At 40.2% G+C, this 24,282-nt stretch overlaps 3 protein-coding genes across 10 annotated transcripts in view; 2 read left to right on the top strand and 1 right to left on the bottom strand.

Annotated features, from left to right (window-relative positions):
* Window positions 1–929: 929 nt before the first annotated feature.
* On the bottom strand, window positions 930–3,163 carry LOC133501867 (cytochrome b-c1 complex subunit Rieske, mitochondrial). Its single transcript, XM_061821986.1, has 2 exons — window positions 2,940–3,163; window positions 930–1,667 (listed from the first exon to the last, which is right to left on the bottom strand). Exons 1-2 carry the CDS (start codon window positions 3,049–3,051, stop codon window positions 1,057–1,059), a joined length of 723 nt encoding a protein of 240 aa, XP_061677970.1. The 5' UTR covers window positions 3,052–3,163; the 3' UTR covers window positions 930–1,056.
* A 192-nt stretch (window positions 3,164–3,355) lies between these two features.
* On the top strand, window positions 3,356–7,982 carry rxylt1 (ribitol xylosyltransferase 1). Its single transcript, XM_061821980.1, has 6 exons — window positions 3,356–3,597; window positions 3,699–3,884; window positions 3,995–4,097; window positions 4,196–4,510; window positions 5,526–5,696; window positions 6,721–7,982. Exons 1-6 carry the CDS (start codon window positions 3,453–3,455, stop codon window positions 7,121–7,123), a joined length of 1,323 nt encoding a protein of 440 aa, XP_061677964.1. The 5' UTR covers window positions 3,356–3,452; the 3' UTR covers window positions 7,124–7,982.
* A 119-nt stretch (window positions 7,983–8,101) lies between these two features.
* Window positions 8,102–24,282, top strand: part of srgap1a (SLIT-ROBO Rho GTPase activating protein 1a) — a 79,021-nt gene continuing 62,840 nt past the window's right edge. For 6 of the 8 annotated variants that reach the window (XM_061821958.1, XM_061821960.1, XM_061821961.1 and 3 more), the window contains exon 1: window positions 8,102–8,690. In XM_061821958.1, coding sequence (XP_061677942.1) covers window positions 8,627–8,690 — 64 coding nt within the window. In that variant the 5' untranslated portion in view covers window positions 8,102–8,626. The remainder of the gene's footprint in view (window positions 8,691–24,282) is intronic. The other 2 variants (XM_061821957.1, XM_061821956.1) reach the window with 2 other exon arrangements.

Consider the following 24,282-nt stretch of genomic DNA (forward strand, 5'->3'; position numbering starts at 1 on the left):
CATGACAATGACCCGAAGCACACAGCCAGGAAAATCAAGGAGTGGCACCATAAGAAGCATATCAAGGTTCTGGCGTGGCCTAGCCAGTCTCCAAACCTAAACCCAATGGAAAATCTTTGGAGAAGCTGAAACTCTGTGTTTCTCAGCGACAGCCCAGAAACCTGTCTGACCTAGAGAAGATCAGTGTGGAGGAGTGAGCCAAAATCCCTCCTGCAGTGTGTGCAAACCTGAGCAACTACAGGATACGTTTGGCCTCTGTAATTACAAAGGCAACTTTACCAAATAGAAACATTGTTTTTTTCAGGTGTTCAAATACTTATTTGCAGCTGTATCACACAAATAAATCGTTAAAAAAGTCATACATTGTGATTTCTGGATTTTTCTTTTTAGATTCTCTCACAGTGGACATGCACCTACAAAGAAAATTTCAGACCCCTCCATGATTTCTAAGTGAGAGAACTTGCAATATAGCAAGGTGTTCAAATACTAATTTTCTTCACTGTACATATTTCTTGAGTTTATTTTGGCTCAGCCTCCATGTGCTGCCATGTAAATCTAAAGTGCCCAGGGCCTTCAGTTTCAGCAATGATGTCTGATGTAACTTAGCAATTACACTCTTTGACCTATTAGATTTTCCACTTTCTTCACACAAGCTGCCCCTCAGTGTCACCATTTTTCCCATCCTCTCGATTGGTTTCTCAGAATAAAACTTTTGCATACATTATCATTAATGAACATCTCTGGTAATATTTTTTTGTTGCCTTATTAGTTAACTATTGATTCTGAACTGCTCCAGATGGCGGTATTTAGATATGAATTAAGTCCTATTTGAAGGTTTAAGTTCCAAATGGACAATCTGTTGAAACAAAAAGTAGTTAGAAATGGAGACCTTTACGACAAAACGGTGAAAAATAAAACCCGCAACCGCATTGTAGGAAACAGGTTTTTATTGATAATTAAATAGACTATTTCACCTCCACCTTGTACATAGAGCCATTTTTTCAACATATACTACAGTAGGAGATAGACTTGTAAGATACGATAGCGCTCTAATATTTATCCCACAACAACGGTGTCATCATCTGGGAACTCGTAGTAGGGAACCTCCAGGTTAAGAGGAGCCGGCCCCTTTCTAATTCTTCCTGAAGCATCGTAGTGGGATCCATGGCAAGGACAGTAGTAGCCGCCATAGTCACCCGCGTTAGCAATTGGCACACATCCCAGGTGGGTGCAAACACCAAGGACAATAACCCAGCTAGGGTTGACCACTCTATCCTTGTCGTGCTGGGGATCACGGAGCTCTGCAAGATTCACAGCCTCCTCTGCTGCAATTTCCTTTTCTGTGCGATGACGGACGAACAGGGGTTTCCCTCTCCACTTGAAGGTCATGTTTTTGCCCTCTGGAATCTCACCCAGCTTGATCTCAATCTTGGACAAGGCCAGGACGTCAGCCGAGGCACTCATGGAGGAGACAAATTGGCTGACCACCGTTTTGGCCGCATAGACGCTAACGATGGTGGTGGCCCCAGTGAACAAGTAAGAGAAGGCCCTCCTCGCATCGCTGCTATCCTGAGAGGACTTGTTTGGGTCGGTGACTTCAGGGCGGCGGTAATCTGTGAAGTCAGGGATCTTGATGTCTGTATGTGCGAGTCGGATTCCTCCAGCGACTAAAAGGAGATCATTAAATAAATGCTCAGACCCAGACATACGTGTTTAAAGTCATGCCTTACCAAACATTTAAACTCAATTCCTGAAAAAGCAATCAGATAAATCTTGAATTGAGTGCAAAATCTTTCATGCATTGATGGGAAGCTAAGAATCTATGCCTTGATAGAAAATTGCGTATTTTTATGACTGTATATCAAATAATTCACACTAGATTCATAGTATGACTGTAATGTATCAAAATTTATTAATTACAAGAATTATTGTCAGAAAGGAATGCAGTTTGTGGTTTTCTGATAAACATGGATCATTTCAAACTATTAGTATTACTATATCAAATTTTGACTATCCTTTATAACGGATATAGAGTGTCTGGGTACAATGTCTACCATTCAGTGCATGCAACAACGCCCAAAGGGAGAGAGAAATAGACAGGAACAATAAAATAGAAGCCCTCAAAGGCATGTGGCCAGTGCTATATAACTCCATCCAGATGACTTGATTGTCCTTTATGTTTATGGCCTAGAAGAGTCTTTCACACATGCGTTTACTGCAATTGTGACTTTACTCAATTATACATTGTAAATAGCGTGCTTAGGTACAGCCATACTGTTTGCCTTTTATTTCCTCTATGCCCATAAAATATTTTTACAAAAAATATTTCACTGTAATTCTGTCTTTTTCGAAACATCAGTGGTTTGAACATACAAACTTGGGCGATGTCTCCACTGCAGGAATGAAAGTTCTTCATAAACTGAAGAACCGGGTTTATGAAGATAACAGTTTGTAAAACACTCCATTGTGAACTTCGTCTATTTGTACTAAACGTAACCCAGTCGTGTCTGACTTTTACGTCAACACAATGCTTGGATTTATCTAGGTTGTTCACCACCTTTTATTTTCGAGATCGTCCTTGAGTGTGTGCTGATTGGTCTTTTACTTTTCGGCTCAAATACCTCCATTATCCAAGCTGCTCAAACATTATTTTGACCATGTCACGGCTGTGGCACGCACACGCGCGCGCGCGCGCACACACACACACACACACACACACACACACACACACACACACCACACACACACACACACATAAATATATATATAACGTCAAGTCACGCCGAATTATCGATGAAAAAGCTTTGTGACCAAAGGACAACACTATACACGAAATACAATTATTACAGGTCTACTTTATGATTATATTATTGCATAGATAACCAGACGATAGCGTTAGTCTGTATTGTTAGCGAAAGGAAGGCCCCATCGTATCTTACCATAAGCAGGAACCAATTCCTTAGCGCCAGGTAACGACACACATTTGGCGGATTGCTTTGTTCCCCGCAGCACCGGGGCAAGAGCCCAAAAACGACCAGCAAATCTCATCATTTTCGCTAGATAATGAAACCCCTCACCCCGTAGCTGGGGACACGACCTTGCATGAACAAATCTTCCGTGTGCCGCTATGTTCTGACACTACAGAAACAGGTTCCTTCTGGATGGTTCCGCCTCGTAACCGGTCGGACATGTCCTGTTTCAATCCGCATGTGAAAGTATTATGTATAATATACATTACATATATTTCTAAAAACTAATTCTAAAATAGTTTTACATTCAACGTGAATTTGATAGAAATAGCTATCGTCTCAATAGCTGTTTACATGGGTGTAAATTTTAGACAGGCATATCTCCACGGCAACTCTCCTCGTGATGTAAACAAGGGTCCTCTTGCAAAAAATGGAAGTTGAGATGCATAATGGTAACATAAGCAATCGTAGAAAGAGGGAAAAATGAAATTTCCGAAGAGAAAGTTTTTTCTTCTCATAATTTTTGCCTATGTAGGGTTTTCGCTATACGCGGCATACAACGTTTTCTTTAGCACAAAAGTTATATCTCGCGTACACAGGGTAGAGAAGAAAGAAGCAGGACCCTCTGGTATTTTGAACCCCAAAAATGAATATGCAAATACTTTCTTATAGTTGCAGTTAAGTCATGGTTAAATATTTGATTGCATCAACAGTCTATTTTGTTTGCAGGGGGTCTTCGAGATGGCGGTGCTGCTCCATTGACTGAAGATGAGTGGAATCCGTGGGAGGATGAACAGGTGGAGTACAACTCCGCACTGAACAAAAAGCGAGAGGCCTTCAAACAGCATATGGCACGAATTGAAAGGAGCAGACACAAAAGACACAAGGTCCAAATCTGGGGTAAAGCAGCCATAGGTGAGCCTCATTTGTACGTCATTTCTTTCCGTTTACCCTGTGAGAAGCCACCTTGTTGCTTCTTTGCATCATTGCATTTAAGTATTATAATCACCCCCCCCCAACCCCAGGACTTTACCTTTGGGAGCATATATTGGAGGGACCCCTCAACCCTACTGACAAGATAGCACAATGGAGAGAGGGCGAATTTCTATCAAACAAAATAGACTTTAGGTAAGAAATCACTGATGAATACCAAAAATGTTGCGATCTTGATGCCATATTATACAGACAGAATCACACCACTGTTTCAATTACTCCCCCATCTTTAGTTTCTACACAGGTCCTGCTGTAATCCAAGGTCATGTCCCCTTAGATATGAACAGCCTGGTTATTGTTCTGAATGGTCGAGAAGAGCAGAAGGTGGCATACTCCACACGTTGGCTGGAGCACATCCGAGCTTTGGTTCAGTCCCACACGGTATCTCACGTGGCTGTGGTCCTGCTGGGCAATGAGCACTGCAACAATGACTGGATGGGGCCATACCTAAAGAGACATGGTGGATTTGTGGACCTGCTCTTTTTAGTGTATGACAGCCCTTGGGTCAATGACAGAGATGTCTTCCAATGGCCTCTCGGTGTTGCTACGTAAGTTGTTCTATAGTTTACTGTTGAATTTCATCCATCCATTATCCAAGCCACTTATCCTCACAAGGGTCATGGGGGAGCCGGAGCCCATCCTAATTAGCTTCGGGCGAAAGGCGGACTACACCTGGTCACCAGTCAGTGGCAAGGCAGATATCGACACAATCACTGAGCGGGAATCGATCCCATGCTGTCCTTACCAAAGTCAGGCGTGTGTACCACTACACGATGAGTGATTCTCAATATCATACAGTAGATCTATGTCTTAAAGTAAATGTATTATAACATATGCATACACAAGTAATATGAAAAAAAAGTCACGCAACACATTTTATGTTCACAGGGACCTGAGTGAATGCCCTAATCATCCATTTATCCATTCCTCCCTCCATCTATCCAGTCTTGTGTCCATCTATCCATACCTCCATATATACATCCAGACATAATTACATGCATACATTTTCTATAGCACTAGTCCTTATTTGTCCTGTGACCCTTGTGAGGATGAGTGGCTCAGAAATGGATGTCCATATTTGGCTTATGGGTGAGCGTGACGCTATTCCACTGACTTTGGAAAAGTGGATAGGTACACCATGGACTGGTCGCCAGTACACATAGACACAAACTAGTCCCACTCTCCTTCATAAACATATTAATTAATGTAACATACATATTTTGGAATGTGGGAAGGATGTCATTGTACCTGGAGAAAACTCATGCAAACCTAAGCTGAACTTGCAAACTCCACACAAGAGGACCAGAGCTAAGATTCACAGTGATGCTCTAGTTGAGGCAATATAGCTTACATTGAAACCCAAAAAAGTAAATCAATATCATTTATAAATATTTCCTACATTTCCTCCATTCAGCTGCTTTGATGGACATATGCTTGCAAGTTGTGTCCAAACATTGAATTGCCCGTCTGTACATCATGCTGTTTAATACTTGAAGATAGTTTTCCATTTCAATTAAATCTTGAAAACTAAACTTCATCTTACATGTCATTTTTCCTGTGCAGATACAGGCAGTTTCCCCTGGTGAGGCCCAATGCTGAGATGATCACCTCCAACAGGCCATATCGCTGCAACTTCCTTGGTACAATTTACAAGAATTCCTCAAGGGAAACACTCATGCAGGTTCTGAAACAATCTGCCCTGGAGAAGGATTGTATTACCACAGCCAGGGAGAAGTAAGCCATTATATTATGTTAGAGAATATTATTAAACACTAAAAAGCTTTTTACTGTCATACATATATATGGTGCATAATATGAGCAGGGTCCAAAATTAGCACTCAATCTTCACATATTTAAATGAGGTGAGATGAGACATCCTATTAGGGAGTACAGAAAGAGCCCACGGAAGTTGTGATGCTGTGACACAAGGACTGTGTCACGAGCAAGAGGCAGACTTCATGGACTGTGAAAGCCACTGATGCCGCTAAGCCTATTTCAGGTTGCCTTCAGAAAAAAGCAAAACAAAAACATTTAAAAATTGGGGAACAAAATTTGAAAGTTACCACAACCATATCATGAGTGTATATATTGATGAGTTATTAAGTAAATGTTAGCTGTTTCTGAAATTTTATAATACCTTCTTATGTAAAAAAAATGTTGAAAATGATTTAGTATTTTGGATGGTAAAAAATATGCCTGGCTGGTGGATTTTTTTTAATCTACCACCCAACTTTAGCGGTGACTCAAAAAGTTAATTTACGACACTGAATATGACATCTGCCCATTTAACCCGTTACATTGGTAAACACAGCAAGGACATAATATTAGGAGCACACTGGAGTAGATGGCACCTAGGATATAGTTTGGGGGGTTATCAGCCCTAATGTTGATACATATTTTTTTTGTCAAATTCAGTTCTCTTAAACCTCCAATTTGATGCTCAAGCAAACAGTGTCACAAACTGAGCTACAGTTGTCAAAGCTCATGTTCCATTTTAATTGCTTGGTTGCTTGGCTTGAGAGTGATTTATTCAACCTTATATTTGGGAAAATTGAGCCTTATTTTTCCATTGTCATTTGTTTTGGTGTTGGAACTGGACTCCATGATCCTCACAGCTTTGGACAGTACTGTGATACTTTGAAATGTATCATTACCCCATTTTGACTTTAACCAAAATGGTTACTTAGAAAAAGGCAGTCTAACTAAGGTATGCCCATTTACGTACTATTTACTTTTTTCTCTGTCCCTGTATCTCAAGATGGCTCCCCCAGGAGACAGCAGACAGTCTAAAGCATTATCAAACTGCTCTGGCCCAGAGCGACCTCACGCTCTGTCCCGTTGGCGTCAACACGGAATGCTACCGCATCTATGAGGCCTGCTCTTATGGCTCAGTACCTGTGGTGGAAGATGTATTAACACCTCGGACCTGTGCGGCCGGGCACAGCTCTCCACTGCGTCTCCTGAAAGCAGCAGGAGCGCCCTTCATTTTTATTAGTGATTGGCGGGAGCTCCCTGCTATTGTGGAGAAGGAGAGAGGAATGAGTCAGGAGCAGAGGGTGGACAGGAGGAGGAGGTTGCTGGAGTGGTATGCCACTTTCCGTCAGCAAATGAAGGAGAGGTTCACTGAGGTCATAGAGGAGAACTTTTTCAAAAGTGGCTGATTATGCTGCTTAAAAAAATAGCAAAAGTGGCAATGATCTAATTGTGATGAAAGTGGAAACAATATCTTTTGTGGTGAACCTGGTGATTATCAGTATTCTGTTATGTGCGGTTTAGATTCTGAATAATATTAGTATTTTGTGAATTGTGAACGTCTCTGAGACTTTTCGTTCTTGCCGATCTTTAAATGTTGGTGGTTATTGAATGTCCAGTGGTGTAGAATTTATAGGGAATATGTTTTTTTTTTGTATACAGAGGGCCATATATTTCAATTACATTTTATATGTTTGTATGAAATAATTTTTGTGTGTGTGGAGAAAACGCACGAACACAGCAGTAGAAGTAGAGCAACATTGTTTCAAGGCCTTGTTTGAAACGAGTACATGAATTATTTTGTATTGTGTTCAAACTTGAGAATTGTGTATTGTGTGTTTAAATTATTTAAATGTGTCTATTTATTTCGGTTGCATGGATTTCTTTTATTAATTTTTTTTTTTGTCAGTGCAAAAGAATAGTTTTTAATCCATCAATCCATCCATTTATAATGCACGTAGGATCTTGTGTTTTTCTGTTGGCGCATTGGGAATATTATATCCTGACGATGGCGCTATGGTGGAATTTATATGGGATGTAAACAGTTGGGATCTGAATACAATGCTGGGTCTTCAAGGCGTTTCAAAGTAAATGTCACTCACTAATATTTGATGAACACATGCGTTTCGACCTTTCCTGAAGCAATTTAACGTCGAAATGTTTTCAACTGTTAATGTTGATCTGAATGCCTTGATTATATGTACTGTACTATTTCTGATATGCATTTTTAAAGTTATGTTGATGCACAGCCGAAGAGAAAATGTTTTTTTACGTGTGGATTTCATTGCATGAAATGCAAGTAATGACAATAAATGTGACCAATACATAGTCGTGCATCGTGTCCGTGCGCGTGATATCCCTCCTACCCTCCCTCCTGGTTGGCTCTCGTTGCTGCAGTCGGTCTACCTACATGTTTGCCTCAAGCCTGCCGGGAGTTTGGAGAGGGAAGAGAAATCTTCCAAGGAGACCGAGGAGGGGGAAGCTTTTCGCGTGTGTTTGTATTCGGAACCATGAAAACCGGACATACACTCCAATTCAAGTCGACTTTATAGCAAACTGACGCAGCTTTTGGGCACTACTTTTCTACGCGATGCTAACCGCAGATAATGCTCCGCTACGTAGTCCCTGAAAACTTACGTGATTGTGTGGTTTTATTTTTATTTTTTTAATTTTGTTTGGTCTCCCGTAGTAGCGACAGGCTGCATTTGGAGTTGTGCGAATCTCTCGGTTTGTAATAGGATTGCGCAGGAAAGGAAGATTATCAATGAATAAGTAAGCGTTTTCTCCTGGGAACGTAATCATTTTGTCGCACGTCCTTTCCTTGTCCAGTTTGGGATGAGTCGCCTGTTGTAACCCCTCAGCTTGTTGGCAAGCAGTTTCAAATATACATTCTCTCAACAAACGGACATAAGATGTCGTCGCCGAGGTTTAAAAAGGATAAAGAAATTATCGCGGACTACGAGAGTCAAGTGAAAGGTAAGAGGCAACTGGAATATTTGTCTTATTCCATGGTGTTAACGGGAGTGCTAGAAAAACTGAAGGCAGGCTAGTTCATCAGTGAGGCGTTAGCCTGTGATTTAAAAAGTTTGGAATGTATGACCTTCAGTCGTGCTTTCCACAGACACATGACTACTACTAACCGGTGTGTTACGACTAAGTACATATTTGGTGACTTTTACGGAAGCGTTTCAAAATGAGTGAGCAACATAAGTAAAAGGTAAAAAGGCCTGTGTAATTGTTCACTTTTTTTTTTACCCTCAAAGCTGTGTTCTAGTATGTTTTATCAGCATCGTGCACCGCTGAAAGAAAAACAATAGAACATGAATGATGGCAGATCCAGTGGGACACTCAGGGACACTTAAGAGAAGTTTGTTTACTACAGTTGCACAAATTCCAAACGCGTATACAGATAACTTAGCATGATTTAGGAACGTATGTAAGAATGCCATTACAACCCCTCTTTGCTTCATGAATAGGTATGACTTATTGTCAAATACAAATGGACAGACACAGGAAAGACGCATTAGGGTGCTCCAGGGTAGCCATGGGGATTTAGCTTCCATCCAACCTGTCCAGTGCTTTTGTGCAAGTTGCATGCCACAGTACCACATACAGTGGAATACAATCCCGTCTCGGTAGCCAGTAACCTCCAATTTGTCTCGTTTCAATATAACTTTAACCACAAGAAATGATGGAAATGGAAATAATCCTTTGTAGGGAAACCCCAACTATCATTAAACCTTTATTAACGGTACGGGCATACTTAGCTGACACAAAAGTGTCAAAATAGTCAACCAATATCAATACGCTTTGTGTACTCATCATGTATTTAATGCCCCTTGTTGAAACAGATCTTTGTTTTGTAGTTAATGGTGCAAGCCAAAGAAAAAGCAAGGCACGGACTCAGATATTTATCTTTGAATGCTTGCTTAGGTCTCACGTGACCTTAACAGTGCATTTGATTGTGTTGTGAAAAGCAGACATACATCCAGATTTGTTTTCTTTGTTGCATGTTGAGTTGAGAGCTGAGATCTCAATGGATATGATGAGGCGTTCCATGATACTTTGAAAATACTGGACTAATTTCAAATTGTATGAGTTCAGGGGCATTCGACTACAGAGTTGAGGTCCCTAGGGAGAGGTTGGTGGGGTATAAAAACCCATGTAGCCATGCTACTTGAAGAGTTAAAAGATTTGGTTAGGAAAAAGACTCATTTGTAACAAACCCCTTCCCTTTTCATCGTGATGATGACTAAGGGCTCTAATGAGGAATGATGTACAGTCATTGGGGATGCTGAACTAGAAATGATGATGAAAAAGTTCCCATTTGTCATGTGGTATCAACGTGCTCCTGAGAATAACTGTTATATTGAAGACAGCTAAACTCTTTTTATTAATCCCCTAAGGGGAATTGGCTAGTAAGTCGCGTTATTTTAGTGATGTTGCAATTTAATTTGGATGGCAAGGCTTGGCATGGTTTGCAAACCGATGTTTGGATAATTATTTTATGGTTAAAATAAAACATCACCGGCAGCGCAAGCACACTGCATACAGTACTGAACATTTTTTTCTGCAATGTAGTTGTCATTTGATGAGATATTGATATGGGATTACTTTGTATGAATAGTGACAGAATCAGTCAGAAGCTTTCCACTCCATACAACATTTAAAATATTACTTGGAAAACAGTATTTGCAGAATTAATAGATTTAATGAATGAGGCAGAATAATATATACCAATATAGACTCATGTTTGCATAATGTGTTCTGCTACAACAATTAAAATACATTTGTTGAGCGTTTAAGTTTCAATTTGATGATCAATGGTCAGGTTTGATAAATTTTAGTTACTGACTCGCTGAACATTGTCACTAAACATTGACTAATCTTGTACAGCTGGAACCAAGTGTGACCACTGACTAAATTGCCCCATATACAGTTCCACTAAACCAGGGTTTCTTGATGTTTTTCAGATCCAGACGAAAATTAGTAATTGAGCGGCCAAATTTTGTAAAATATATCATGTAATCCCATTGAATAAACATAATCAAAGTACATGAAAACAAATCAAAAAGCCCAAATGAAGCATTTAACTGGTTTATGGTAAAACAGCTTCTCGCATTTTGCTATGTAAACTATGTAAACAATACATATAAGACAATACACATTGACCGATAACGGAATTTTGTTTGGGAAATCCTGACCACTGCTTTTCTCACACAAATACTCACTCCTTACCGCACTCCCTGTATTTAGAAAAATAACTAATAAGAAATATTAAAATAACAATAAGAAGAATGTGGTAGCGGTGTCATTTTCAGGAAATTACTTTTAAAATACAGGGATACTGAGCCTTTTGGGGATGCCTCTTGGCATTCACCTGTTTCCAATTAACCTGTGCACCTGTAGAATGTTCCAAACTTTTTTTTTGTGCCTGTCTGAGCTTTTTGGAAATGTTTTGCAGGCATCAAATTCAAAATGGGAGAATTAAAAAAAAAAGTATTATAAAAAAATGACTAATACTGATAATAATGTTAATCAGTTTGAACATTAAATCTATTGCTTTTGTAGTGTATTCAACTGAATATAGGCTGAAAAGTACTTGCAAATTATTGTAGTCTGTTTTTATTTTGGTTTTAAATAACATTCCACCATCATTGGATTGTGGGTTTTTAGTATGGTATATGGTATTCTGAGGCTGGTGTTATTTAAGATGGACAGCATGGATAACTGTTGTGTTGAAACAGCAGCATTCGTGGCTTATAGTGTAATGGGTTATGTTTATAAACTTCAAACGTCAACATCAAACTCATTTTCTATTTTTCTCATGGGCCGCATCATCGTTATGACTTCTCTTAGGTTGCTGTTATAACTGTGACTCCAAATGAATGAATTATCAACTCATATCTGAATCATATACATAACAAATTGATAGATAACTAGTTTTGGAATCAGACGCCTATATTAACACATTTATTTTAAAAGGGGGATTGACACATAAAAGATTCTAATGTGTCAGTGATATTACAAGGGAAGATCATTTGCAATTTTGATATTTTTCTAAGGAACATGAAGTCAATGCACATGATTTGCTTCCATGAGCTACATTAAATGAGGTGGTGGGCCGGATCTGGACCCCGGGCCACCACTTAATCACCTGTTTGATACTATTCCTTATGTTGCAGTTGATTTTAAGCAATCATAATTGAGCATACTGTGACATGTACTGTTTGTGTACTTCTGTTAGCATCCATAAGTGAAAAAGGACAAAGCGTTTTTTCTGGAGATTTGATGTCAGATACCCATACTTTATGGTCTTGAGGTCATGACATTGTGCCAGTACCCCTTGAGCTTCTGACAGGGGTTCACCCCCATATCACCATGAAGCTTTCGTCTTTTGACCTGAATTCATCACAGATGAAATCGGAGCCAGTGCCTTTGTAAACCGAGAAAGTGCACTCCAGTTTCCATAGAGGTGAATGAATGAATTTACAATTTGCATAAGTGCTGATTAAAGCTTTTTTTTTTTTTTATTTTCTTGTAACCTGGCCGAAGGTCATAAAAGGTTTGATACCAAACTTCGAAAAACTCCCAAAAATATCAGGGTCCCCAAAGGATATTTTTCTAATTTGTTCAGACCTGTGTAAGTCCACTATTTTCATTCTTCTATTACTGGAGTTTTTTATTTCCAAAGTTGTAGTTACGCGGCCCTAGTGAGGAGAAGCGGTACAGAAAATGGATGGATTAACAGTTATAAAATTTAATTGTACCCTTGTGGGTTTGTGTGTATGTTGTGCTCCCAACCCATGCCTCTCTAATGACCAAAGCTTGTGCTATATAAAGTGTAATTCAGCTTTGCAAAATTTCAAGTTCATGTTACTTTGGGTTTAAATGACAGACCAACAGAAGGCTGTAAGCATAAACCATAGGTGGATGATTGTTGCCTCCAAGCTGTGTTGAAGGTGCTGAGCGATAGATTGACAAATGAAATCTTGACACCTCCTGAAACACTTCTTCAGAGGATTAAACACCTCACTCAGACCCATACCATCTCTTTTCACCATCTTCGTGTCTTTAACTGTCTGAGTATCTTTAGTGCATTTCCAGCTTTTGGTTTAGCATTGGGTATGACTTTTCTCTGTGCATTGGTTGTAAATGATGTTATTGACTACTCCATCTGTGGCCACACATCCTTTTTGCAGCTTTAGTGAACTCAGCTGAACACGATCAAAGGCTCTCACTGAAACCACAAAGGCCACCCAGACATTGCTGCAACCCTCCCCCATGAACCCCCCACAAAATGGCGAAAATGGTCACTTCAATAGCCTACACAGAGGTTGTGCAACGTCACCATAAAAGCTAACTCACCATCATGTAGCATGGTTTTAAAATGAAACACTTCAACACGTGCATATTTACCGTACTTCATAAATCAGGAATTCAGTTATAGGCTTGTTGCCATTTTGACTGCGGTACTCTGCAATTTCAACATCTGAAAGCCGCTATTTTAGTGTTCATTGTTTAACCTGGCAAATGTTTTGTCAGTAAAAACCACTGGTTTTACACTTGCTGAAGAGATTATACTCGTGAAGGAATGATGTCAAGTCTGGAAGTCATGAACACTGGCCTTTCAAAATGAATTCGTCCAATCATCAGATTTTAGTGTGGGTGTTTCCATGTCTCTCTACTATCAGGTGTCAGGCTGGGTGACGGTCACCTGACCTATGTGGTAATGATCAGGATGTGATTCACTGTGGCCTTCTATTAGCCAATAAAAAGTACAACCATGACAATTGAATTTGACCAGTCTTTGAAAGAAAGTGAACAGAAGAATTAGACTAATGAGCAAAATGAACAGAAGAGGGAGGGTCTAATCAGGATTTTGTGGGATATTTTTTGCTACTTTGTGGACAACTTTAATTCAATTGAATGATTACAGGACCCCAAGCAGATGGAGGGGCCCATCAGGCCATGCTGCTGCCTGTCACCTAATAGGTCTGGATTAGTAGGAATGAGATTGGGGGAAGGGGATGAGAGGGTATGAGGTCAGTGTGAGAATAAATTAAGGCAGATATCATGAACACTGACTTGTTTTCTGTGTTCAGAAATTTCATCTGCTACATGGAATGTCTTATGTGTACTACCTGCCATCTTATAAAGGTGATCAAAAAAGGCAGTCAGAAATGTTGCTTGTGGCACATTTCTGACTGCCTTTTTTCTCCAGAGTTCACATGAACTATATGACATTTGTTGGAATGGTAACGATGTTTTTGTGTAATGGGTTTGAGAGATCCTCAAAATCAGTCTGCAATTTTCCAATTTTGTTTCCTGGATCAACACCTTGGGGAACAGTGCTATTATGGAATGGAATTACGTTTTCGACAACAGGATTTGTTTGAGGTCCTTTTTTTTACACATCTACATGGTTACACTTGGAACATTATTTTCACAAGAGATATTCTACAACACTTAATATAACTAAAACACTAGGTCCGTCTTGCATATATTTATTTTGCTTATCTTTGTTCTAGGCTTCTAATAAGAATTAAAGGTTAAAAAATTACAACTGTTACAGTTTGAGAAGCCACCTTTTTCACTCTGTTTTTTGTTTGAATTAAGACCAAGAGTATTTTTATTTTTTTTTACATTTGAAGATACCATTCAGTTACTGAGTACTGGTTTGAGGTCATTATTGCACCAAAACAAAACTTAAGTCCTGAATGTTAACATTATTAACTAAGTGCACTGCTGGGGGTGCTCATCCTTTGTGTACCAGGAATATCACTTCACAACCTTTCAGTTTTATCTGGTTGGCTTTAACACAAATACACAAATGGTTAATTCATTAACAAACAATTGCTCTTTGTGCACTCTGTCATCATGTAGCTCTCAGCCATCCTTAAAGTAGTTTGATTGCAAGATTAATTTACTCCTCTTGTGACTCTCCTACTTCCCCCTCCCCTGTTTTGCCTTTTTTTCACCATGACCTTATGATCTGAGTGAGGTTGGCTTTGTGCTGCCTGTCTTCATAATCAATAACCAAAGACCACCCTGTCTGCAAGACTGCTATGCTGCGTTGAAATCGGGTTTCATGTTGTATAAAGGGAGTATAAAAAAATGGAATCTCAACTGACTGTGTCATCCATTGGGTATCTTTAACATTGATATATTGCTATTTAAATCCAGAAGACTACCTTTTTACCAACAAAAGTCTTTGCTTAACCCTCGCAAAATTTCTAGGACAAAATCAAGGCTGCCAGAGGATTTCAGGAAAAAAAAGTTGCCCGCAGAAATCCCGGTGTGCTGATATGCCTCATGTACCAAGTACTATGTTTGCTTTGATTCCAGTCATGGATATGCATGTAGGATGCTGTGCGTCAAAGAGAAAATGTTTTTTTTTTTTTTTACTAGGCTTGGTTAGCCATAATCCACCTCACCAAATCACAACAGTCGTGTATGATAAAACTTTGAGTTCTTCTGGGACCTCTCTTTCTGTAACTTTAAGGGTTTTTTTTCCCATGACAAGCCACTAAAATCTAGGTACACGTTGCTAGCAGAGCTATTATCCATCTATCAATTTTTTGACTGGCTTACGCTCACAAGGGTCACGGAAGTCCTAGAGCCTATCCCGGCTATCATCGAGAAGGAGGCGGAGTACACCCTGAACCGGTTGTCAGCCAATCGCAGGGCACATAGACACTGACAACAGTCGCACTCACAATCGCATTTAGGGGCAATTTAGAATCTCCAATTAATGCATGATTTTTGGATTTGGGAGGAAGAAGAAGGAGGAAACCAGATTGGCCGGAGAAAACCCATGCAGACATGGGGAGAACATGCAAACACCACACAGGTGGGGCTGGCATTTGAACCCCGGTCTTTAGAAATCTGAGGCACAGTGGTGCGCCTGTTTACAGTCTAGGCACTGTGCCGCCCCAGAGCTATTATTTTCATTGCAATTTGTTACTGTCTCCCATCATGATTGCTCAAAGTTTGAGTGGTGTCTTGTATTAAATGTGGATTTTGCATTTCCTCAGAATTTCCCTTTATTTTTGTCCCTGTTGTGCAATGCTGGTTAGCCGTTTCCATGAGTAAGAATCATTTTATGGTCATTGGCTGTCAAAGTCATGTACTGTATTTTCATAACTATAAGGCACACTTAAAAGTCTTCAATTTTTTCCAAAATGGATGGGGTGCTTTATAATGTGGAGCGCCTTATGTGTGTACTGACGTCCAAAATCTGTAACTGACTGGGTGTATATCCTGGCGATCCGCTACTTATATAGAGGAAAAGCGGCCGTGTGAGAGCACACCTTGCGGATGTTACAGGGGGAAGGAAGTATGGGCGCGGGAGAGGATGCTAAAGGCATGCCCCCCAGAAGGTATATAATGCTAGTATGTGTTTTGTGCCAAACAACATCGTTTTGGCTAAGAACCCCCCAAAATGGCACCAACGAAGAGACGCTTCCAAAGCACAGTTTAAACTGCAAGCTATCAGTTATGCGGACAAATATGGGAATCAAGCAGATACAACAGAATTCAAGATCAATGAATGGGTGGTGCTAAAGTGGAAGAAGCAGGTCAAGCAGCTTTGTCAAGAAAATAAAGCTGAGTTTCTGAGGGAAAACAAGGCGAGGTGGCCCGAGTTGGAAGAGCAACTCAAGCAATGGATTAATGAACAAAGAACAAACAACCACCGTGAAAAAACAAACGCAGCAAATGAACTGAGAGCTTGCCATTCTGGGAGGCTTGATGAAGCGACTTCAATCGCTGGACATCAGTTTAAACAGAGTGTACAAAGTGAATTTGCGAATGGTGTGGGAGCAATGGATGACAAATGGCGAACATTAGTTCAGTATGCTCTGCACCCCCTCTTCCACTGCCTTCCTGTTGTCAACTCTTTGTTCAGGACTACTTGACCCTTTGGTCACCAGACCTCTGACCTCTGGTCCAGTCCTTTGGTTTTACTAACCCCCACACCTCTGTCTGTCTTTCACAATTGCAGGAATACATATAAAGTCCTAAGGCATTTTGTTGGAATGTATATGTATCATTATAGTTAAAATTCCATGGAAAAAAAAGTTAGTCCAGTAATATCAGGGCGAGTATTTAAAAGTCAGTGTAACACATTGTAAAGCCCAATAAAATCAGTGACATCAAATCAATGACCTTGCTTTTTAGGATGAAAATGTCCACATTTAGAAAAGGAGTCTAGAAATCGTGCTGCTAATGATGGAGTGATGAACTATGGGTCAATACAAAGTAATTTAAGTTCTGTAGCAATACAAATGATGACGTTTTCATCTTTAAATGCTGTCAGGAACTTGCATGCACTCTGTGGTTGCAAATCCAGCCATCCATTTTATATAATGTCTGTTCTGTTAAATGTCACCAGGAAGTTGGAGCATATCCCAGTTGATATAGAGTAAGAGGCTACATCCTGTACAATTCACCAGTAAATCTCTTTACTGACACATTCAGACGGGCAATCATTCATACTTGCTTTAACACCTGCTGACAATTTAGTCTCCAACTAACCCAACATAGATGGTTTTTGGACCGGAGGTGAAAAACTGATCACCTAAAGTGACCTCACACAAGTGAATGACAAACATCCTAACTCCACAGTGCCCCAAAACCTTATTACTGAGAGGTATCGGCATTAACTGCTCAGTCACAGGGCTCCCAGAGTTATGACTTGCCATTTTTAAATCTTTGTCTTGCCATCTGTCTCTGTTGAATTTTTTAGTGGTATGTAGTGCAGCTTTTTTCAAAAGAGCCTCTACATATTCCTGATAGCCCATCTTCCATCCTTCTACTATCTGAGCCTTATCCTCACAAAGATTGTGGGGTAGCTGGAGCCTTTCCCGGCCATCTTAAGGCACGAGGCAGGGTACACCCTGAACTGATTGCCAGCCAATCACAGGGCACATAGAGACCAACAACCAGTCACACTCACAATCTCAACTACGGGCAATTTAGAGTCTCCAATTGATGCATGTCTTTGGGATGTGAGAGGAAACCGGAGTGAGCGGAGAAAAGCCACATAAGCATGTAGAAAACATGCAAACTGCACACAGGCAGGGCCAAGATTTGAACCCCGCTCCTCAAAACTCTGAGGCTGAGGCTTAAACCAGTAGGCTACTGTGCCGCCACAGCCCATCTTGTGTTATTTTAATGAGTGATGTGAACAGTGTTCTTTTTTTATTTTTTTATTTTTATTTTTTTACAATAGACTGGTCCTAAATTGAATGAGCACTGTATTTTTTGGAAAATGCAGCACATCGGTTTATAAAGTGCACTATTTCATGAGCGGGTTTATTTTCATTCATAAACCGGACCGGATCATAAGGCGCATTAAGCAAAACAAAACAGCCAGATAAGTGACTTATACACACACTATTATATCATGTTGAAGCACAGTAAGTATTACTTCCCGAGGCTCCTCACTGTAGCATTCATCGTCCGACAATCTGGCTTTGTAGCTTACCAAAGTCATACTAAAACATTTTCATGGAGTTTTGAGTGTGGCTTATCCTCACAAGAATTGCGGGAGTGCTGGAGCCAATCCCAGCTGTCATTGGGCAGGAGGCAGGGTACACCCTGAACTGCTTGGCAGTCAATCGCAAGGCAGATGGCGACAGACAAAAGTCGTACTCACAATCACACCTAGGGTCAATTTAGAGTCTCAAATGAATGCATGTTTTTGGGATGTGGGAGGAAGACAGAGTGCCGATAGAAAACCCACGCAGCCACAGGGAGAACATGAAAACTCCACACAGGCGGGCCTGGGATTTGAATCCTGGTCCTCAGAACTGTGAAGCCAACGCTATACAGCTGTGCCACCATGCATATTGCCCACATCCGGTGTGGACATATCTCATACACTATGGCGCTTTTAAATCAGAGCATGTCAATGACTTGGGGGGTATGATGCACAACAACCTGGCTGGGTCTGTGCCACCAGCATATCTCTGCATTAGTCTCACACACTGTCACGAAAAGGCTGGCCTCCTTCCCCTGGCTCTGTGAGAAACAGAAGAGAGCAAGACCTAGTCTTACTTGCTTTAGTGTAACAAGACAAAGAGAACTGAAAGCTGAGCTGCCTCGTCTGCTCTGTCTTTTCTTCTTCCCTCTCTCTTTGTGCATTGCTTTGAGCAGCTGCCCTCAAGTCGATCACGTTCTCCAGCTGTGCCTCAGACCTCATGCGGTAATCCTAAAGCATTGAGATAATTTACGTGCCATTTTGGTCTGTGAGTATAACTGACACTAAGTTTTTACCTGTCCAGTCTTGTCAGGGTTGTGCTCATGCTTTAACGATTACAAAGGGATTTAATAAGATGCTATATGACAAACGTTTTTTTTTTTTTTTTAGTAGGCTACATGTCACTCCTATGCCTGGTAGTCATCTCTCAAGTGTGCTGCCGGTATTCAGAAAAAGGGAGGTGATTGCCTGTTTAAAGGCTCCCTGAGGGTAGGTGGGAGAGTATAATAGCGTGTAACTCTTGTCACTTCCTCCGTAGTGGCATACTATAATTATATGTATCTTCAGCCTGTGAGAGGATTCCCTGTTCTTGCATCTTCTCTTTCTCTGTAGTAGTTTGTGTTCAGCATTTTGTTGTCTCCGGTTTCCTGAGTAAAAGTCGTCATTGTGGAAATTCCTCAAAGCTTAGCTTTCACTGCAGATCGCTTCAGAAAATCTCAATCAATGCTGGCTCTGCCTTGAAGGGGATCACTCAGTCTGAAATCTGAGCAAGGAGAAAGATGTGTGTTGGATATTAGTTGTTGCTCTTAAAAAATAATACATGTTCAGGAAAAGTACGGTATTAATACCAGAATGAATAATGGTCTGTCATAGCAAGAACCTAGTGGTGTTTCCGTAGTTTGGGGCGGCAGGCAATGGAAATGAAGCAGAGACAGTTTGCCCTAGTGGAAGTGCCGCAGTCCACTTCGAGTCAAACGCAGAGCATGTCGGAACAACTACGTAATTATTGAAACGCTTTTGACAAATGTCGCTGAAAGAAAAAAAATATGAGTGTTCTCAAAGTTTTCAACAAGAATGGACAGCCTTTGTGGAGAGGGACAGTTCTGATGTGTGTCTACATTCATAGATGGGGAGTATCCCAAAGCATTCGTCCTCTATGTTGCCAATAAACATTTTGGCAACTTCTCATTAAAAACAAGATGATCAAACGAATAAAAGACATGCCTTTGTCAGCAAAAACCGTTCACCACCGCACTATCATGATGGCAAATCAAACTGAATTACATTCACGATAAATGGACGGAAGTCTCAACTTTTGTCATCATTGCTTTGCAACATCATAACAATGTTATTTAAAAGAATCTGCTGAATATGATTTTGTCTTTAATGGCATTTTTCTTCAGTCCTTCACAGTTATTATAAGTAACAGATACACGGGCCTAGAGCGCCCTCTTACATTTGTCAGTGCGAAAATAACCGATAAGCGACTCTGAAAATGAATGGATGTATGTAATAATGTTAATAATTTCACATATAAGTTGCTCTGGAGAAAAAGTCGCTCCCCCGGCCAAACTTTGAAAAAAAAAAAAAAACCCCGATTTATAGGCCGAAAAATATGGAAGAACTGGTCAGAAATACTGTGGTGTTAAAGTTAGTGAATGTCCAGAAACTAATTCACTAATCAGTCCCTCTCTGTCTCCCATTCGTAGAGCAGTGTTGCAGTATATGTCCTTGCTTTTGGAATTACATGCCTGAGCTTGAATAGTAGATTTGTCTGTCCCAGAACCCTCAATCTCCTCTGCTGGTTTAACACTATCAAAGGCCCAGAAACCACACATCTTTTTTAAAGGCTCTGTTTTTTTTTTTTTTTTGTGGCAATGGAATGAGAGGGGTCTAAGTAGCAATGTGGGAGGGAGCGTAGGGGAGGGGGGGGTCATTATTGAGACAGAAAACACAGGACCAGAGGATGCTGTTTTTCTTTACTGTTTAGTTTCTACAGCACAAATAGAAAAGGAAGGCAGATGTTGCCCATCTGGTTTTATGCTCTGAATGTGTAGTTTCTGTCCTTCTTAGCTAACTTATGCTTTATTGTTGCTCTTTCTCTCTCTGACACAAAGGACAGTCTTAAATATAATCTCTCTGGCCCAACCGCAGAAAGGAACATGTATGAAATTGTCAAAATAGTGAGAGTCAGTATGACTAAGGATTCTTATGTTTTAGATGTCTTTTGATAAAAATAATTCTTGTTTTAGGATATGCAGATTTACTTTTTAAAATCTGATTCACTGTTGTTCTGCTTTTATCAATCACTTACACAGCTGTAAAACATATGGTTTAGCCAAATTGCAGTTGATGTGGAATGTATCACACAATAAAGCAGAAAGTTTACCGTGTCAAATTAAAGTGATTGGCTCTGAGTGGTTTGAATTGCTGGATGCAAATTTTTTTCTGGTTGTATATTGACGTTCTCCATCATTCTAAGTGATGCGTCAACCGTATCTGTGTAAATCACCACCTTTTCTTATCAAGAGTGCTGGTAAGGATTCCAGATGGCTTCTGACCTAGGAGACCTAGTTTCTGGTTGAAAGGCAGGGTACACCCTGTACTGATCGCCAGCCAATCGCAGGCACATGCAAACAAACAACCATTCACACTCACATACATACCTATGGGCAAGTTTGAGTTTTCAATTAACCTACCAAAAATGTTTTCAAAACCAGAGTACCTATAGAAAACACACACAGGCACATGGAAAACGTGCAAACGCCACACAGGCAAGGCTGTATTTTGAACCTGGGTCTTCAGAACTGTGACGGAAATGTGCTAGCCATGTCCATGTCCATTTTCCAAGCTGTTATCCTCACAAGGGTCACAGGAGTAACCATTGGTCAGCAAACTTGAATACACCCATCCAGAGTTGAGGGTAGCCCCGACAGCTTCAGTTATTTTTAGAAGGCTGTGATAAAAGTGATGGGAGACCAAACTGTCTCTTATGAGTAAAGATTAAAAAAAAAGTATACTAAGTCAGGCATGTTAGTATATCCCAACTTCTAAATTACATGAAAAGACACAACATGAAGGGCCTTTAACATTCCCCATTATGTAAGAGCTGCAAAGTCCAGGTGCACTCTTGTTCAGATTTTATTGTGTGTACTCATTAATGTGCTTTTACAATTCCTCTTCTTCCTAGTGGCAACAAATCCCTCAACAAACAATTCTTATGCATTCATTTCAAGGTAATAAAAATATATATTTTTTTCTAATCCATACTAGAATGATGCAATTATAGTTGGTTTCCCCTGAGGGGAAATTAGTATTCCTTCAGTTGAAAGTTTGTTGACTTTGATAAAGATCCATCTTCAATGATGCCTATTTTAAAAAATGTTATCTCACCACCAAAGAGGTTTCACAGTATTATTACCCAAAGCAAACATCAGAACTGTCAGAGCCTAAGGTTTGTACAGGCAAAACTTGACCTGAAGTCATCTTTCTCGAGAATGGGAGGCCTCCCTGACGTTTGACTCTGAGTCTTTTAATATTGCTCATCACTTAATATCTTGAACAAAAAGCACAAAGAAGGGACAGATGTTGAATGTTTTTTTTCCTCCGTCAATGCATAGCTACCTTTTTCATGGTTTGCACTGCCTGTTCGCCACCTCATCAATTGATAATTGAAACAGGATGCAGTGAAAGCAATATTGCCCACGTTGGAAACGCTGACAATTCAAAATCGCCTTCATCAAAACTCAAACTCAAAAGCCCTTCCTGATAAAAGTTAAAGTGAGCGTACTGTTTAGACCATGCGTGTACTGTGTTTTGGTACGGCTTTGTAAAATGCTTCAATCCTCAGTCCAGCTGCTGGTCTCTAAGCAGTCAAGCTATGGTCTTTCTCAACTGCGTGGCACAGTGCATTCGGGAAGACATGACTGGATGCTGGTTGGCACTGAGTTGAATGAAGCATGCATATTTCGTATTACAATGTATGTTGAAAGTGCCAGTGTGTTTGGGAAGGGGTAAAAAAGTGTCCTGCGATTCACATGAGTTGTTGGATCTATCTGGCTTCTTTATCAATGTACGAGCCATTAATTCCAATTTGATTGTCATTTCAAGCGGTGACTGCACTGCCTTAAACCAGGGCCATACCTAGCTAGATAGTCATTTGGGGGGCCCAGGGCAAACATAGTCACTCCATCCCCCCATCCTGCTATGTTACATAGACAACTTTGTCCTACTTTTGAAATTTATTAGAATTTTCTGACATCTAAAGTTACTTCAATAATATTTATCACCAAAGATTTAGATTTTAATGTTTTGTCTTCAACTTAAAAGTTTGAATTTGAGAAAATACTGTTTTAATGTTAAACCAGCAAAGGAACTAGAGAGTTCTGTGAGAGACAAATCTACTATTTAAGACCAGGGGCTTCATGTACAAAGACTTCCATGGATTTCCTAATGAAACATGGCATACACTCAAATCTAGAAAATGTACATACACAAATATCCAGATGTGTGAATCTGTGTCTCCATGAATCAAAGGATATTTCTTTTGTACATCCTAATCAACATGCACATGGGCGCACATTTTGGAGTAGCCAATCCCTCCCTTTCTACGCTCACATTTAAATAAGTAAACCATATTTAAATGAAGTCACTGATTGTATAGTGGTACACTCACCTGACTTTGGTGCAGGCACCGTGGGTTCAATTCATTGTGAGTGCGAATGGTTGCCTGTGTCTACATGTACAACTGGCGACCAGTTCAGGGTGTAGTCCGCCATTCACCTGAAGTCAGCTGGGATAGCTTCCAACTCTCCGGAATAAGAATAAGCGATGTTGAAAAGAGATGGATGGATATGTAAATGAACCCTGCACTTGAAATCTTGAACTTTACATAATCAGAAGAAAATGAGCAAGGTAATGAAGAAAAAAAAAATTCTGAATGTGACAATGCTCAATGAAGGGGATGTGCACAAGAAAATTCCCTTTGGCAGGCAGAAGAGGAGTGAATGCGACAGCATGTCGCAAGAGCGCACACAAAACTACAGAACTAAAAAAAGAAGTGGTCAGACATTAAGGTGGATATAAAGAGGAAGACAGCTACCCACCACCAAAGTGTATTCAAAAAAGGTGGAAAAACCGATGTGGAAGCCCTCTATCCTGTTCAAGGAGAGTCACTGCAATCATGTGTAACACTACTCTTACATGTGGCTGAGTCTGATTACCCCACAAGGTTAATATTATTTCTGTTCTGATTATCTGACAGCTAAAGTTAACCTACTAATATTCACTGAGAAGGGTTGCGTCAGGAAGGGCATCCGGCGTAAAAATTGTGCCAAACATATGTGCGTTCATCTGAGATGACACGCTGTGGCGACCCCGAAAGGGACAAGCCGAAAGAAACTTACTTACTATTCACCACCAAAGATTTAGAATATTAACCCGAGATAACCCATGGGGTCACATTTTTAAAAGAGGATTTGGATGTCTTGGGTTCTCTCGGGTTAAAGTGAACTCTCTTTCCAATGAAATTTAGTTCTTATGAGCTCTTTTAAATTGAGTAACATAATAAAATGCAACTTTTGA

This window comes from Syngnathoides biaculeatus, chromosome 6, assembly GCF_019802595.1.
Source record: "Syngnathoides biaculeatus isolate LvHL_M chromosome 6, ASM1980259v1, whole genome shotgun sequence".
NCBI classification, from domain to species: Eukaryota; Metazoa; Chordata; class Actinopteri; order Syngnathiformes; family Syngnathidae; genus Syngnathoides; species Syngnathoides biaculeatus.